The 17,987-nt window shown below is 35.7% G+C and overlaps 2 protein-coding genes across 2 annotated transcripts in view; one reads left to right on the forward strand and one right to left on the reverse strand.

Annotated features, from left to right (window-relative positions):
- LOC138694688 (protein disulfide-isomerase A5) overlaps positions 1-9,057 on the forward strand; it is a 45,192-nt gene extending 36,135 nt beyond the window's left edge. The window contains exons 11-12 of the mRNA XM_069818670.1: positions 6,423-6,589; positions 6,704-9,057. Of these exons, the coding sequence (XP_069674771.1) occupies positions 6,423-6,433 (11 nt within the window). The 3' untranslated portion in view covers positions 6,434-6,589; positions 6,704-9,057. The remainder of the gene's footprint in view (positions 1-6,422; positions 6,590-6,703) is intronic.
- Positions 9,054-17,987, reverse strand: part of sNPF (short neuropeptide F precursor) — a 282,800-nt gene continuing 273,866 nt past the window's right edge. The window contains exon 4 of the mRNA XM_069818671.1: positions 9,054-10,286. Within this exon, the coding sequence (XP_069674772.1) occupies positions 10,233-10,286 (54 nt within the window). The 3' untranslated portion in view covers positions 9,054-10,232. The remainder of the gene's footprint in view (positions 10,287-17,987) is intronic.

The raw sequence follows: 17,987 nt of genomic DNA on the forward strand, positions 1-17,987 counted from the left end.
ATAGATCGAAATTGCGGGAAAAAAGTGCGTGAAATATTCGAGTAAATACGGTATATAAACATCTTAGCAAAAATGAAATCTGGAGTTGTATTAAAAGTTTCAATCTTCTTCTTCTGCTTGGTTTAGGCATGCAGTCTGTTCTGTCTTCATTTTGTCATCTTCCAATGGTTGTTCCTAATCCTTTTCTTCAGATAAATGAAAGAAATCACTTTGGCATTAAATGGACATATTTATGAAATGTTTTTTCACTTCTTCATAAGGTTCTTCTACTGCTGCTATTATCACTACTGCTAGTACTACTACTGTGGTTGCGGCTGCTTTGCTTTCGAGACCATAAAAAGCTTTTATTTTCTGAGTAATTCCAATCTATTTTTCTTTGTGTTCTACTCGTTCTCTATCTTTCAACTCCCAATTTCAAGTCCTCTTTATCAGTAGTATTCAATCTATGGTACGCGTGCCCCCGGGGGTTGTCTCAAGGGGCATGCAAAATATTTGAGTAAATGCGATAAGACAATAACTAAAAAGTATTTTTGGAGTGCAGCCAGAAGATCGGCCGTGGCCAGACACCGTATAAAAACAAGTTTCAGTTCCAGGGCAGGAATGGTTAAACTCTCACCACTCTTTGTCTTTACTTAGAGTTTAGCTGCATTGAGGCTGTGGAGTGGGATAAGGTTATTTTGGAAGGAACTTTAAATGGAACAAGGATTGTTAACGGCAATAAAGTCATTGCAAGGGAAGAATACGACGAAAAATGACGGTGTTCCTTCCTTCACCCCTTTTCTCACGTTAAATTATCTTACTGGACGACAAAAGGTGATCCAAAATTGCCGAATGTGTTGGTGTAACCCATGTTCCAGTCGCTTTTAAACTTTATTGCTAAACTGGCTTCATAGATTTTGGACTTCAATTCCGACCCTGATCGAATGATTATGAAAACTATGTGGTGTCCACTTCAGACAAGAAGAGTGATGGAATAGTGGTGATAATTTCCATTCCAGTGGACTCGTCATCTGGAGATTCCGGTGAGGATTAGAGCTCGTTGTTAACACAGGTATGTAGATACTGTTAACCTTTACTTCTTAAGTGTCAAACTATTATAGCATATAGGAAGAGATTGCAGTTTGACAACATTGACTTTTTCCCTTACACTTGCCAAAGTTGAGAGTGTAATAGAGTGGTGTGAGGGAAGGCCGTCATTTTCTGTCATCGACTGTGTACTTAAATTGGTGCCTAACTGTTGATGGACAGCTCATATCAATTTCTGAAAGACTGCTGTACTTTAGAGTCATGTGTTTCATTCTTCCGTGTGCTTATTTATTGTTACTATGGATAGATTTGTTATAAAAAGGAAGCATGGAGTTGAAGATAGTGATAGTGATAATTCACAACAAACTAGCTGTGTGACAGTGCCTAAACCAACAGGTGATACCAGTAACGGTAAAGTTGATACCGGTACTGATTTCTCACAACTTAAAATAGCAACAAATTTTACAATGCACACTAAGATGAAGTGTTGATACTGTGAGTAATCCTGCATTAGATATGGATTTATTTGAAATACGAGTAATCCACCTCTTCCATTGTGTGTAATGTGAGCCATACGCTTTCAAACTACAACATGAAACCATCTTTACTACAGCGCCATTTATTGACAAAACATGGTGAGTTTAAAAATAAGTCAGTTGATTTTTTAAAAGAAAGGCAGACAGTGAAGTAAAAAATCTAACTCCAATCACCAAAGCTAACTGTGGAGACATCATAATGTGAACTAGTGTTCTAACAGCCAAGAACAGGAAATCATACACATTTGTGGAATCTCTCATTATTCCTGGAATGCTAATTATAGCTGATAAAATGTTAGTTTCTAAGTCTATAAATGCCATAAAAATGATTCCAAGTTCTGATACAATTGTAAATCGCAGAATTCATGAAATGGCAAAATATATTGAACAGCTTGTAGATAAAATTAAATTTAACGGGCAATTTTGCATCCAAATTGGTGAATCTATGAATGTTGCAAATGATGCATATATGATTATTATGATACCGAAAACGGTATTATTGACGATATACTTGGGTGCAAAAAAATGTCTGGGCATACAACAAGATAAATATTTCACACTGAACAATTTCATAAAAATTGAATTAGGTCTCAAGTGGAAATGGTGTGTTATATCTACAGATGGGGCAGCCGCAATGACGGGGAAAAAAAGTGATTTCATTCATGTATTTGTAAAGTTAATCCTGATATAAGCTGGCAACATTGTATGATCCATAAATAAAGTTTGGTTGCTAAGAAAATGATTTCTGTGTTACATGAAACCTTGAACTCTGCCGTGAAAGTGGTAAATTTCATAAAGTCCTGAGTGTCCCACAACAGGGCTATAAAAACCGTCGTATCCCACTGCCGCACCCTATACAATAGAACAATTTGCTTACCTGCATTCTATAATCTTTTTGTACAGTTGACCATGACTTCTGGCAGTGTTACTGGACGATTTAGGCTACTTACCTGTGTCCTAGAGTCGTTCATTGCTTCATTGTAATATGCTCTGCATTTAAATCCTTTCCATCACATATCATTTCCTACTAAATTGCGTTAGGTATCTGCTCAGCTGTTATTACCATGATAATTATTAACAATGCCACAATTCTCCACTGTTTACACTGTGAGCACACTCTCGAAGGGTTCCTTGTGGCGGAATTGGCGTGTAAGTTAAAATGTTCATGGTCACTTTCCACAGGTAAGACTGCAATCTCAATTCACTTTTATAAATTGTTTGGAAGTGGGTATGAGAGTCCACTTAAGTCACGAATGCAGTGTCAGTTATTCATGTTTATGGTTTCTTTGGAAGTAAGAATGTGAGTTTGATGGAAATAGCATGTCAATTTAGTATTCCTGGTTTCTGTCTAAGTGACATGAGTTTCTTTGACAGATATACTCTTCAGTGTTTATGTACGGCAATTTATGTGTTAAATACTGCTTGTTTGGAGCTCCAAGACCATATTAGGAAGTATTTCCTAAATTTAACGTTTCAAGTTGTCCACTGATCTATGACCTTGTGAATAAATTTCAGGCAACAGAAAGTGTTGCAGATAAGAGAAGCAGAAAAAGGTGTAGTATCTTCACTCAAGAAAATTTTGGATGAAATTGGGCATTGCTAGGAAAATTAAAGAAAAAGTTTCGTCGTCTTTCACAGGAAACTGGTGTGTCTTACAGTTCGTTCCACATCAATTTTCCAAATTCACTTTTTTTAATTCATTCTCTAGAAAGGTGATTTTTCACTAATTTATATAAATCCAAATGCACTTACCCAAAGCAATTCATACAGAGCCATGTGCCCAAATGTACTGTCCCGAAAGATTTTCCAAAAAATTAATTTTCATTAGTGGACATTTGAATCGCTTGGTGCAGAAACCCCTCATGTCCATTTTTTGCAGAGTTTGAGATTCATTGTTCATACAAAATTATTTATATAGACGAATTGATTTGTATCAAAACCTCTCATATCCGAGTTGAACTGTGGACGTAACAACTGGCTAAAATTTTCATTTGGTGCATAATCTCTTCATGTCCTGGACATGGGGGATTTTTATTCAAATTGTTAGGTTGGCTACATTTTGCGCGCATTTCTGTTATTTTTTCCTCTCTTCCCCCGTTGTTTCTGGACATTCACTGCAGGCTTTCTGTTTATGGTTGCCACAATTTAGAATAGTTATAATGGCATCAATTAGAAAAAAAGATTCGGGTCAATCCATCAAAATTTTTCCATCAGAGGACACAGCTACCTGCCTTGTGACAGGGATTTCAATGTTGTGAAAATAACTGTAAGAAAAAAAGACAGAGTGTACTTACCACTGGATTACACAGAATTAATTATCTTTTCTAGCTCTGAAAGTGCTTTCACGGTACACATGGTCTATAAAGAAGAAAATCTCGATTTTAAATCTTGGTGGCCAGCACATTCAGGGGCGTATTTTGCGGGCTACCGGGGCTAGCCCAAGGAAATTACAAAAGAAAAAGTTTATAATATAACATAATGTAATAATTTTGTATTATTAGTTTTACCATAGTAATTAAAATTAAAGTAATTGTTAGATATATTTTATGTAATAATAGGGTCAGCGGTAGCCCAAACCCTTTAACCAGTATACGCCACTGAGCACATTATAAGAAAAATGCACTGTCTGTGGAGTCACAAGAAAGAAAAGTCCCTAGAGAGATGAAGCAGAATTTTTTTAATTTCAGAGTTTATGGAGTTTTCCTATTGCAAATAAATTCCTGGTGTGGTCAGAGCTCGAAATTTCATTGATGGGCTGCAGGAACATACTTTCAGACTTGCAGAAAAAGAAATCTAATTCCAGATTTTCCATCAAAACCAGCGTTCCCTTCTGAAGCGGCAATGTTTAGTGACAAAAAGATGCCCGATTTGAAAAGAATCGAGCCTTACCTTCCTCACTGTCCAGAAGTTCAATCCTTTTATGGACATTTATATTCCAGACCCACTTCTGTGTCTCAAGAAACATAATGTAAGTTATATTGAATAGAACTATATAATTTTGTAATGGTTTTTGCATACAATGTACTTTCTTATTGAATTATGTGTGTGTTTGAAGCAGAAACCCCTCATGTCCAACATATTTAAAATATTATATATCTTGCAGCTATAAATAACAGGAAGTCTCCCACTTTACAGAAAACATGTGCTTTTCATGCACTATACATAGATTAAAATGGATTCCCATTCTGACTCTGCATTCAGACTAATTCAATTTTTTTCTTCTCCTGAAAAATCGCAATAATTGGACATGAGGGGTTTCTGCACCAAGCGATTCATTTGTTTAGGATTCATTATCATGTCGTTGCTAGGCAATGCGAGTTTGAAATTAATTTGCTAAAAATGGATTCTCGGTCAAAAGTCATGTGTGCTGGAATGAGAGGTGCCAAATTACTTCTTAATGGATTCATCTCGTAAAAGAAAGGTGGTACACAAGGCAAAATATATTGGGTTTGTAAAAAGATTTATGTATCTGGAAGATTTCAGACATACTGTGTGTGTATTTATAAGATAATGCGGTGGAGTGGCACTAATGCTGTGTTGTTCAGAGTTTCCAGTTATAGCATAACTCCATGGCTGAAACCCTTCAAAGATGCCACCACTCCTGAATAGCAGTCGTATATAGATGTACAGTTTAATTCGAGAACATGTTATAATTGAAAGATGCTTTGGACAGGTAATGCAGTGTTTATATTTATTTTCATGTTATCTTATCGATATTCAATTCCTTCTAAATCTGAGATTTATTTCATTGCTTCCGTCTACTTTCTTTTAGCTTCAGGAAGATTTGATTTTGCCAGGAAGCACTAGATGTTTTATTAACAGCTGTACAAATTTTAACTGGTCTCATTCACTCCAAAACAAATAAGAATTGATACCACGCAAGTAGTGTGAAACATGTTCAAACCTGCTTCCCAAACTCTCCGTGCACATACAAGTGAATCAGGTCCAGGCAGAGTAGGTGCCCCATTTCTTTTTCTGAAGTTAATTTGCTAATTTCTGTAGTAGGCCTACCTATTACTATGAACATTCGAAGTATATTCCGGCAACAAATATTTCAAAGTGCACAGAAACCAAGTGCTCCTACCAGTCATACCGAAGTGGGGATAAGTCATTCGTTATTACTCTTGAAGTACGATTTACTCTAGATAGTATAGTATGGCATCGTAGTATTTGTACTAAGCGTATTTCAGATCAATCTTAAAGTATAAAATGGCCTCCTCTCTGTCACGCCTCTCGTTATCAGTTAGTGGGTGTGGAACAATGATGTCATGCGCAAAGGAGGAACAGAAGTGCTATGTTTAGTCTGTTGTCATTCTATATGTGCTTTAAAGCAGTTACTTTGTTTTATTGATATCACCCAGAAAGTGAATGTGCAAGAATCACGTATGGAAAAGAACGAAGTTCAACCAAAGAGAAAATGGTCACTGCAAAATAAGAAAAACCCCTAACTTTACAGTATGAATAACACAAGGAGATCAACAATAGAAGGACTTACTTAAGACATCTAGGATGCAACTTCACATTGTAAAAGAGTGAGAAAATATAAAATATATTGATATTTATTAACATTACATATTGATGTTTATTAACGTCACTTGTAATTTATTTTTTGGGGGTTATTGAGATTCAGGATGTTTTCATTCGAGAGATTGATTTCTGATAAAGAGATTCGAAAAATTTATTTTTCGAGATAGTGATCATTCGGGATTATGACAGAAATTCCTTACAGTTATGAGCGAAATGCTACAAAGGTATTGCACATAATATCTTTCAAACTTAAGAACTATGACTTGGCGATCCTGTAATCAGACATAGATTTTGTGAGTGGAAAAATTGACTCTAATCTTTTTCTGTTTCCAGACGAGGCTTGATTCTTTCTCCATGGATATGTAAATAATTGAAAAAAAAAAAAAAACAGGTACCGGAACCTAGGTTATCAGCACTCTGAGAAGCCTATCCATCTTCATCAAGAACATCTCAACTATGTGAAAATAGGAGTACCAGTATCCTACGCTATGAGTGATAAGGTAAATCACCGTCTTTATAATAAACTATTAATGCTAAGAGATGTGCGGGAATATTTTGACATCCCTTTTTGGTGAGTTAACGGAAAAAAGCGTTATTTTGCATTTTTTCAACAGATTCTGAGACTGCACATACAGCCCACTATTCTATGGACGAACTTCATACAGTATTCGAAGGTACAAGTATGTGGACGAACTTCAAACAGTGTTCGAAGATGGTATGTCAGTAGGAATGTATGGTCTCCTCGATCCCCAACTTAACCCCCTGTAATTTTTATCTCTAGGAACTTCAAAAAGGTAATGTGTATAAAATTAATGTATGTACCCTAGACGAACTAAAAAACAGCATCTGGGAAATATCTCCTTCATTTTTCAAGGTGAACTGCAGGCAAGTGATCCATAATTTCTTAATTAGGTGCTACAAATGATTAGAACAAAAAGGCACAGTTTCAGCAGCTCCTTATTTAGTTTCGGTGAGTATTAAATTACTTCTTGTTGTTTTTAATTAATAATATTTACATTAATAGTCTGAAGTTTATAACACTCTTTCTCCATAAATGTCTTAAGAAAATATGGGATATTTTTACTAGGGAACTTGAAGATGGAAGTTACTGAAAAATGTAGTGAGTAAGATTGCAACAAGAGACTTAACAAAAGAAGGAATGCTATTTATTGTCTTTAAACAATGTTTATTAATGTAAATTTATTTACGTCACTTGACAGTCTCTGCACTTACCTTTTTTTCATTTTCAATTATTGTACATTAGCATTGAAGCTTTAAGATGTGGAACAAGACAATTTTTGGGCTAGTTGAAGTGGTGCCTAAAAGTACTTATTCTTGATACATATGGTACTTAAGTTATGTTTGCTAATTTCAAAATCAAACATTTTGAAAATATTATTTTGTACAAATCAAATCAATGATTTTGATATTAATTTATGAAGTAAACGTAAGTTAAAGAAATTATTAATTTTTACATTATGATTAAAATACGGGACTTTTACGCATCCCGATAAAAATTACGGGGATGTCGGGCACCTAGGCCAAAAAAGGAGACAGTCCTGTTTTTTACGGGACATATGGTAAGCTTATCAATAACCAGCATGTGACAATGCATCAGATCGACAGTGAAGTTGTCTTTAAAAAGTTCAGAACCGTACTAGATGTAACGTATTTACTCGAATCTAATGTGCACCTCAATTTTTAAAGGGTTTAAATAAAAAAAAATGTTTACTGGCGAATGTACTGCACAGCTACAAAGCTGGTGCGAAATTTAATTTTACTTTGCTGATCTACCAGTCTACACATGCCTTGATATATCACGGTCTGTAGCCACCTCATTAGCTTTATTGTTTTTTTTTCAGTTAGTTATTTAACGACGCTGTGTCAACTACGAGGTTATTTAGCATCGATGAGATTGATAGTGAGATGGTATTTGGCGAGATGAGGCCGAGAATTCGTCATAGATTACCTGGTATTTACCTTATGGTTGGGGAAAACCTCGGAAAAACTCCAACCAAGTAATAGCCCAAGCGGGGATCGAACCCGCGACCGAGCGCAACTTCAGACCGGCAGGCAAGTGCCTTAACTGACTGAGCCACGCTGGTGGCTGCTTTATTGGTACCGGTACTTCTAATTGTGTCACAAGTTACAAGGAGCCTTTCTTTTCATGGGCCTGTAAACTTTTTCCTCGTTGTTTTAGAAGCAAATATTGGCATTCTGTGTTGGGGCCATAAGCGAATGTTGCTGTCCGCTACACCAAATTCTCTCGCAGCCTACCTGTTTTCATGGTTTTCAGCTTAAAATATAACCTTTCGTTTGAAGCTTGCTTCATACGACAACCTTTGCTTTTTGTTTTCCATCTACTGATGAAGTACAACACACTTTGGAGTTTTTACTGATATTAATAGCAATGCCTACAAAAATACAGAAGCGCGCGAAGAGAGAAACGTTGAGGAACGAGCAGTGGCACACCCCAAACAGAGCCAAAGCACATGCAGAACCTGTAGAATGATAAGCAGAATTTTCTAGTTTGCATACGATTCTAGTGTGCCATCGATTATAATGTTTGGAGACTAAATTCAGCTAAGAAAAGTTCGCATTAGATTCGAGTAAATACGGTAATAACATTTATTACTCTCATCTCATCAAGAAATTATGGGAGCTGTCTGCTGTCTCCCATACAAATTATTGTTATATCGTTAACACCTTTATCTTACCTTTTCTGAAATCGAATTTGGAACTTACCAGGTTCAAGGCAGTGTCACTGCTGATTTATAAGAATGATGTGTTCTAAGTTATTTTATTTAACATGGTGACTGCTAGTTCACTGAGGATACAATGTACATAGTGTCTCATCCCACATGGTATGTATCATTTGTACCATTTCACTCTTAACTACCAGTTCTCCGGGTAGACTGTTTGTCAAGAATGAAGCAGAAGTATTAAATAAAAATAGAACCAGTGTGCCACAACATCTCTTTATTGGTTTTTACATCCAAAATATCAGTACAGGTTAGTACAAGAACAAACAAAAATATTATATCTCTGTATAAATTATTTTATTATCCTAGTAGCACATTACATGATATTTCATACAATCAATATAATAATAGTAGGTTATGTACCGGTATGGCTTTGTATCTACATCTGACACAGCTGTCTTCTATGCAATGCCTATTTTATTTTTTGTAACAAGAATATGACGGGAATGGGAAAGACATTTTTCAATCGTAAAGCATAATTGAAATCTAATTTCAGTTAAGTTTTATGATTCAACAGTGGAAAGTTATCAATGACTATGCATCTCAAATGAATTTATGATTCGTACGTTCGTAAAGAAATTATTTGAACATTATAATTTGTTAGTTCTTTACAATCCTAGAAAAATTGGAAGTAATATTGATATAATTTCTGTACGAAGAATTGCAAAGGTATCAAGAATTTAACATTAGCTTTTAGAAGTAATGTGAAGTTTATTTTCTACCTAGTTTGTTATTATTTTCAGGGGATTGAAGTCAAATTTATTGAGCAACCAAATATTTTAAAACTGCCTCTCGATATTACAAGAGATTTTCAATCATTTTTTTCTCTCGCTTCCAAGAGTCTTACGTAAATTATGAAATATTACCTACAATCTAGCATTTTCTTGCCATATTTCACAGTTTAAATAAGGGTATTAGTGAATATGCAATGGATATATGTAGGTGTGATTAATTTTTTTGATGCTTCAGATTAATGTGACTTTGTTCACAGTGTTTGTTTTTTCCTTGTTCTTTATTATTTAATTACTTTGAAATTCTTACAGTGTTACAAGTAATGAAAATACTTCCAATAGTAGATGCATAATTTCAAGATTACATATCATAGCCTCATTATAGCCTATTAGGCCTATAGGTGGTAAATATTTAGAGTTCAGATGTCTACCAGCTGTGTATGTTTATTTGAGATTTTTCTCCAAGCAGAATCACTTGTGAGAGGCAGTTGAGGCAATTTTCAATTTTTTGTTGCAAAATAAAATTTTGGTGAATATTTAAAGATGGTTAATCAGATTAGTTTGATGGAAGAATCGGCACTGATTAAACAACATTGTGGCGGGTTTTCATGTTGGCAGATGGTGATGTGGTGTGAATGATGATGTATCATTTAATTCTCTGCTACGGAGCTCTCCACTGAAGAATGTTCTGAGAATGGTGAACCCTGGAATGGAAATTAAGATATTAATTAATCTACAATACATAATTAATATTAAATTTCATGAAATTAATGGAGGTAAAAATTTACGGAAGATTATATAATTGTAATATTATTAAAACCATCTGTCTATACAGAATCATGATAAAAATAAAGAATTAATTTAAACAAAAATTTGATTATTAATAATATTAATCCGTAGCGCTATGGCCCATGAAGAGTCCAGACTGACCAGCTGGCTGCTGGCCTCACGCCCATATGCCGAAGCAGAGGTGGACGATCATCCAACCAGAATGGAGGTATCGTGTGGTTAGCACGATGATCCCACCAGCTGTTATAGCTGGTTTTCGCAACCAGATTTTGCTACCTATCGTAGCTCCCCAAGTGCATCACGATGCTGGTGGGCACCAGTCCCATACACTGGCCGAAATTTCATGAGAAAATTTCTTCCCCATGAGGACTCGAACCAGTTCGCACTCTATAACATGAGGCCTAGGCAAGATGCCTTAGACTGCGGCGCCATGGCGCAAGACAAAATTTGATTAAAACTGATCAAAATTTTATTTCAATAAGACGCATTGAACTTAGTGAAATGAAGGAAAAAGAAGTACCAGTACAATGTCACATACGAGTAATTAAATGGTATCATCCTTGATTAATGGTATCATAATATTCTGCTGTAACGCATTTTCCAGAGCCAGTCCAAAATAACATTAGGCTAAAATCACTGATGCCTTCATTTCTATAATTAGAAAATGCTATATAATTTATTTACAACTTATTTTCATTTTTTTTTAGCTAGTATTTTCGTGTTTATTATGCGTATGCTAAATGTATTTCTCATTGTTCTATTTTTCTTGTTATTTTATTTTACATATACATACATACATACATAGTCTTCTACTCAAGGACAGGTATTTCACTGCGAAGCTAGCATTATCTAATCTTTATAGGTATACCGGTAATCGGTATATACATTTTTTTTTAGTAAGTTATTTTACGACGCTATGTCAACAAGTACCAACAAGTACCCGTATATGTATATATATCATGCATATTTCTTTAACTAATGCCACCAGCTTGTATTTCGATATTTCTGGTCTTCTCTCCAAGTAGTAGCTTCTGGTATCTCACTTCTGAGTTCGGGATGCCTGGAAGGCGGAGTTATGTTGGCCCGATGATATGACATGATTACTACGTATGGCTATGTGATGCGAGGAGAGATCTTAAATCTAAACTTAACTTAAATTCCTGCCTTGGACGAACACAGAAACAATTCCGTTTGAGGAAAAATTCCTGTGTTCTAACCGGGAATTCAATAATTATATTATATTATATTATATTATATTATATTATATTATATTATTACTGGACAAGCTGCATGTAACAAAGTGGAGTGAAAGTTAATTCTCGGCTGATTTAGTGAGAATTGCAAGTTTTCTAACAGTAAACCTACTTCAGTTTTCTCCGTCAGATTAATCTGTTATTACTCCATCATCATCATCATCATCATCATCATCATCATCATCATCATCATCTCAAAAGACTTCAATAATACAACATTTTGAAAATGTAGTCAAATGAAGTAAATATGAATCTTTTTAAGATGATGCTAAATATAATCTAACTGTTTTGATATATCTGACAATCTGAATAAATATGTGATTAAGTGAATCACATTCCGTTAAGAGTTGGCCTCGTTATGATACGATATGAATCATTTGCCTGCAAACAAATGAGTCATTGATAAATGGGGAACATTTTCAGCGCGCACCAACTATGTATATTATGGATCGATCAATCAATCAATTATATTATATTATGTTTCGTTTATAGCAATGTACTAATTTTCTGTCATACTGGTTGAGTGAAAGAGAAGGCCGAATGACTTTATCTCTGGAGTTAAAATACATTACATTACATTACACCAATCCCACAGAGTGCCTCTATTCTTCCTGGAGGTCTTCTTCATTTGAATGTTCTTCAGCTGCTTTTGCAGTTACTATATTATTTTATTAGGAATAAAAGACATAACTTAAAATTGTTCTATGTCTGATAAGTTAGTACTATTTAATACGAGAAAAATTCGTACCGGCATCGGGAATCGAACCCAGGACCTCTCAGCTCTGCGCGCTGAGCGCTCTTTCCAACTGAGCTATGCCGGGACACGATACACGGCGCCGCCCGAACCCCTCTCGTAATTTTTTTTTAACGAGAGGGGTTCGGCCGGCGACGTGTATCGTGTCCCGGCATAGCTCAGTTGGAAAGAGTGCTCAGCGCGCAGAGCTGAGAGGTCCTGGGTTCGATTCCCGGTGCCGGTACGAATTTTTCTCGTATTAAATAGTAATAATACACATTGGTCACTTCAGAGTAATCGTGTAATATTCAATGAGGTGGGCGAGACCTCATAATGAATATGTATGTATTAACTGATAAGTTAGGCCTAATAGAATAAATATACTGTTTTCTACGAACTAATTTTGGTAATCGTTCTCGGAATTTATGTATAGTAACTGAAGTAAAGTTACAAAGTCCCATTGAATCTGTATGTATCATTGATTGGACATTGGAGACAAAACAATCGTCTCACCGCCCCAAGCACTTCCATAGGAAGTTAGCCAATGAACATTCTCCTATTCTCCTAGCCAAGTTAGCGTGAAGTGCCGAAGTTTCATTTCCTTTCCGATTATAGATAAAAGTTTGCCATTTACCGTAAAGTCGAGATACAGACTAGTTCATGGTCATTCAGTGCAGTATCAACGCTGCAGAACCGAAGTCAGATATTCTCTCTTTGTTCTTCTTTCTCTCCCTTTCTTCTTAGATGCATTCTGTCTGCCCCACAGTATCAGCGAAATGTCAGCCGACTTGATAAACCTGAAGTCCTTTATTATTTTCACGGTCGTCCAGAGAATAATTCACGAAAATGCCTATGAATTTTCTCGATTTTCAAAACTGAAGTAGCCTATTCCTGTTGTCTTTTGTTTATATTTGAGCAGAATTGAAACACCACACAGGACGTCAGTCTGCATTTCGATTTCAAATGTGAACTAACGTCTGTCCCTTACATTCAAACTTCGAAGTAGCATGTTCATTATTCGGGAGGTCTAAGTGGGATATTCGATCCGCGAGGTCAGTTTTTTATGATATTTCTCTGCTCATGGGCAGGTCTTTCACTGCAAACCCAGCAGTCTCCAATTTTTCCTATTTTCTGCCTTCCTCTTAGTCTCCGAATATGATCCACATATCTTAATGTCGTTTATCATCTGATATCTTCTTCTGCCCCGAACTCTTCTCCCGTTCACCATTCCTTCCAGTGCATCCTTCAGTTTCAGCATAATTCTTTATTCACCCATTCTTTTCAACACAGCTTCATTTCTTATATTGTCTGTCCACTTCACACGTTCCATTCTTCTCCATATCCACATTTCAAATGCTTCTATCCGTTCCTCTTCATTTCGTCGTAATATCCATGTTTCTGCCCCTATACAATACCACACTCCACACAAAGCACTTCACTAGTATCTTCCTTAGTCCTTTATCCAGAGGTCCGCAGAAGATGCTCCTTTTTCTATTAAAAGCTTCCTTTGCCATTGCTATCCTCCTCCTGACTTCCTGGCAGCAGCTCATGTTACTGTTTATAATACACCCCAACAGCGAATAGGGATTATAAAGAATGGACACTGAGCGAAATTTCCTGTGTTTTGTTTCTCTGTGCGCCAGCGTATAGTTCCACTTTCAAGAGCTAGAGGTTAGTGTAATCGAGCATACGCTAAGATAATAATTGAGAACAGAGTTAAGATACAGGATCCAAACATCGCCTACCTTATTGCATAACCCAGTAACGCTTTGCTTCAAATAAATTCAAGTTAACGGCTTTTCCTTATTTGTCAGTGACAAACTAGTTATAATAATAATATTTTATATTTCAGATATAATAAATTATATTATAAAAGAATATAATATATTATAAAATTAAGTATCGAATTCGTTTAATATTTGTATATAATATAGATATAGATATATGGTTTTAATTCTCGTAAGAGTTTTGTTTTTCCATTTTCAGCGCTATCACATCATTACATATTTTAATTGTTGTTGGGGTCAACGTCTCAACTCTCATTATAAAGGAACTCTAGAGTCTAGACATTACAGTTAATGACGGATTTATTATTTTATGGATCCAATTTATTTTATTTGAGTACATAATGTGCCTAGATGTATTAATTATATGTGTTATATTTCCGCTGTGTCGACTGCTAGCTGGTGTGATGTCAGCGCCAACTCCAGGGAGAAAGCAGAATCTCACGCTTTAGCTGGCTTGAAGGTCATTGAAATCAGTCCGGCTACATCAAAGGTACCGACGCGAAGTGTCCGTTCTTTATAATCCCTATTCGCTGACCCCAAGTATTTGAAACTGTTCGCTTGCTCTACTGCCTCATTTAGAATTCGCAAGTTTACCTTCTTTATTTTGATTATAGATTTATTAATTTGTCATACAGAATAATATCTGTAATATTGACAATTAATATTTGAGGAGAAAAATTCGCTCCGGCGCCGGCGATCGAACCCGGGTCCTTGGTTCTACGTACCAAGCGCTCTGACCACTGAGCTACGCCAAATTCAATCCACAGCACTGGATCGAATTCTCCTCCTTCAATGTTCCCCTTTATGGCCTGACTCCAAGTTAGACATATAATTATGTTGACATATGCCCAATGTCAACTGCCATTATACTAGGAGCGCACTCAGCTGAGTGAAGGAGGAGAATTAGATCCGGTGCTGTGGATTGAATTTGGCGTAGCTCAGTGGTCAGAGCGCTTGGTACGTAGAACCAAGGACCCGGGTTCAATCCCCGGCGCCGGAGCGAATTTTTATCCTCAAATATTAATTCTTTATTTTTCTTGCGACAACCATGGCAAGTGAACAGCTTCAAATACTTCTGTTATCTGCTTTAATATATTGAGTGCGGCAATGGAATTAGGATTTCGACCTGACTGAAGCCATTTTCCCTAACCATAAGACGAATGTCAGGCAGTCTATGGTCTATGGCGAATCCTCGGCCTCATCTCACCAAATACCATCTCTCTATCACCTATTCTATGAGCTTGAAATAACATGCTAGTTGATACAACATCGTTAAATAACGAACTAGAAGGAGAATAAGAGAGAGAGAGTGAGAAAGAGAATGAAAGTGAAGAGAAAGAGAGAAGTAACTAAAAATTTCTAAAATAGCTTTTCCGGCTTTCTAAACAATGCTTTCCCTTCCCTCTCATCTGTTATAAATCAAACTTGCAAAATTTTAAGTCTTTTTCTAGATCAATCATTTTCAACCTGTGTGCCGCGAGGAAATAAAAATATTAAAGGTTGTTATAGCAAAAATTGGAAAAATAAAAGTGAAAATAATAGTAAAAAAAGTGAGTCCACAAGAGTCAATATTCAATAAACGCATTCCCTCTTAAAACCCTTAAAATTTCCTCCTGATAGGGAACCATTGGTTTAGATCACAGGTGGGCAAAATGTGCGTTGCAACGCAAAACAAACTCTGTGATCGCCGTGAAGTCAGCCTGTTATCAGTGCTGTATTTCCTTGTTCTCCCCATCTTGTCATTTGTTGTCATGCAGGCTGCATCAATTGCTCCTTACATTTTGCGCAAATTTAAGGGACAAAACTAAAATAGTTAAATAATTTATTATCATACTTCACCGCTCTTTTAAATTGACTGAGGACATTGGAAATTTAGTCAGTAGTTTTCGTAAAATACGCTACTAAACGTTTCATTTAAAATATTTTTTTTTCTCGGAACTTAAGAAAAAACGAGCAAATTACATAAAACGTTTCTTTTTGAGATACTTATCCACAAATCGTGGACTTACTGGGAAAACTCCGTAGGCCTAAGTAGCAATACATAGGAAAGCAATAACACCAAGTTTTTCCAGTAATCCCACGAAATATTAACACTCTGAAATTAATGATATAACTTAATATTCACTGTCTATTAAGCGAAATTGAGAGATCTCATTAAGAATGTTGTCATATTTTCTATATACAGGGTGGCCCATAAGTAATGTCATTAATTTCAGGGGACTATTCTTTGAGATATTTAAAAAAACTTCTGTATAATTTGCTCGATTTTGCTACCTTTTCGAGATAAAAACCGTTTTATATGAAACATTCCATAGCGTGTTTTGGGAAAGCTTTAATTAAATTCTTAATATGTTTAATCAACTTAAGAGAGCAGTGTATTATGATAAATGATTGAAAGAATTTTAGTTTTGTCCTTTAAATGTGCAGAAAATTGATTCGAACAAATGTAACTTTTCATTCTGAAAAGGAATTTTAAAATGTTACATTTGTTCTGCTCAATTTTTTTTTAATTGGGTTATTTTACGACGCTTTATCAACATCTAGGTTATTTAGCGTGTGAATGAAATGAAGGTGATAATGCCGGTGAAATGAGTCCAGGGTCCAGCACCGAAAGTTACCCAGCATTTGTTCGTATTGGGTTGAGGAAAAAACCTCAACCAGACAACTTGCCCCAACCGGGATTCGAACCCGGGCCACCTGGTTTCGCGGACAGCTGCGTTGACCGTTACTCCACAGGTGTGGACTGTTCTGATCAAATTTCTACATAGGTTAAAGGATAAAACTGAAATTTTTTCAATAATTTATTATCATAATGCACTGCTATCTTAAACTGACTGAGCATATTGAGAATTAAATCAACGACTTTCTCAAAACACGCTATGAAATATTTCATATAAAACCATTTTTATATCGAAACAGGTAGCAAAAAGAACAAAATTATATTCACATTTTTCGTTTGAAATATCCCAAAGAGTCCACACCTGTGGAGTAACGATTAAAGCGTCTGGCCGCGAAACCAGGTAGTCCGAGTTCGATTCCCGGTCGGAGCAAGTTACTGGTTGAGGTTTTTTCCGGGGGTTTCCCTCAACCCAATATGAGCAAATGCTGGGTAACTATCGGTGCTGGACCCTGGATTCATTTCACCGGCATTATCACCTTCATTTCATTCAGACACTAAATAACCTGAAATGTTGATACAGCGTTGTAAAATAACCTACTAAAAATATCCCAAAGAATAACTCCCTGAAACTAATGGCATTACTAACAGTTCATCCTGTATATACTGTAGGCCAATAACTTCTATGCAAAATGTTTTTCTCTATATAAATAAATATCGGTACATAAATAGATGTATAAGCCTAAGTCTAATAAATAGGAATACAATGAATACTGTGAATTAAAATTTTGTATCGTAGAACGACACTATTTCCCATTAAAATTAAATAAAAAATACAGTGGTATATTAAAGGATAACAGAACTGCTGGTACTTTTGTTTACAGAATAACTGAGAGAAGGTAGATGAAATAGAACAAACCATTACTTAAAAATATTAGCTATGTATGCTGTTTTGTGAAGGTCACAGTCATAACAATGCTTTTGACATGATAGCTGGTGGAAAACGCGCTCACAAGGCTCCCTACTCCTGTTGTTATTAAAATGTAGAGATAAATACTGAAAGCGAAACAAAATTAATTTATACAGTCCATTAAACTTTTACCCGTCAATATAACAAACAATTTTCCGGTAAATTTCCGAACAATTTTGAATCACTGATATCATGTCAGTATGAAGTCTCTTTATGTAATAAAGAGAAAATTACATTGGGAAGCAATATGACACGG

The sequence above is a fragment of the Periplaneta americana genome, chromosome 2 (genome assembly GCF_040183065.1).
Source record: "Periplaneta americana isolate PAMFEO1 chromosome 2, P.americana_PAMFEO1_priV1, whole genome shotgun sequence".
Classification (NCBI taxonomy): Eukaryota; Metazoa; Arthropoda; class Insecta; order Blattodea; family Blattidae; genus Periplaneta; species Periplaneta americana.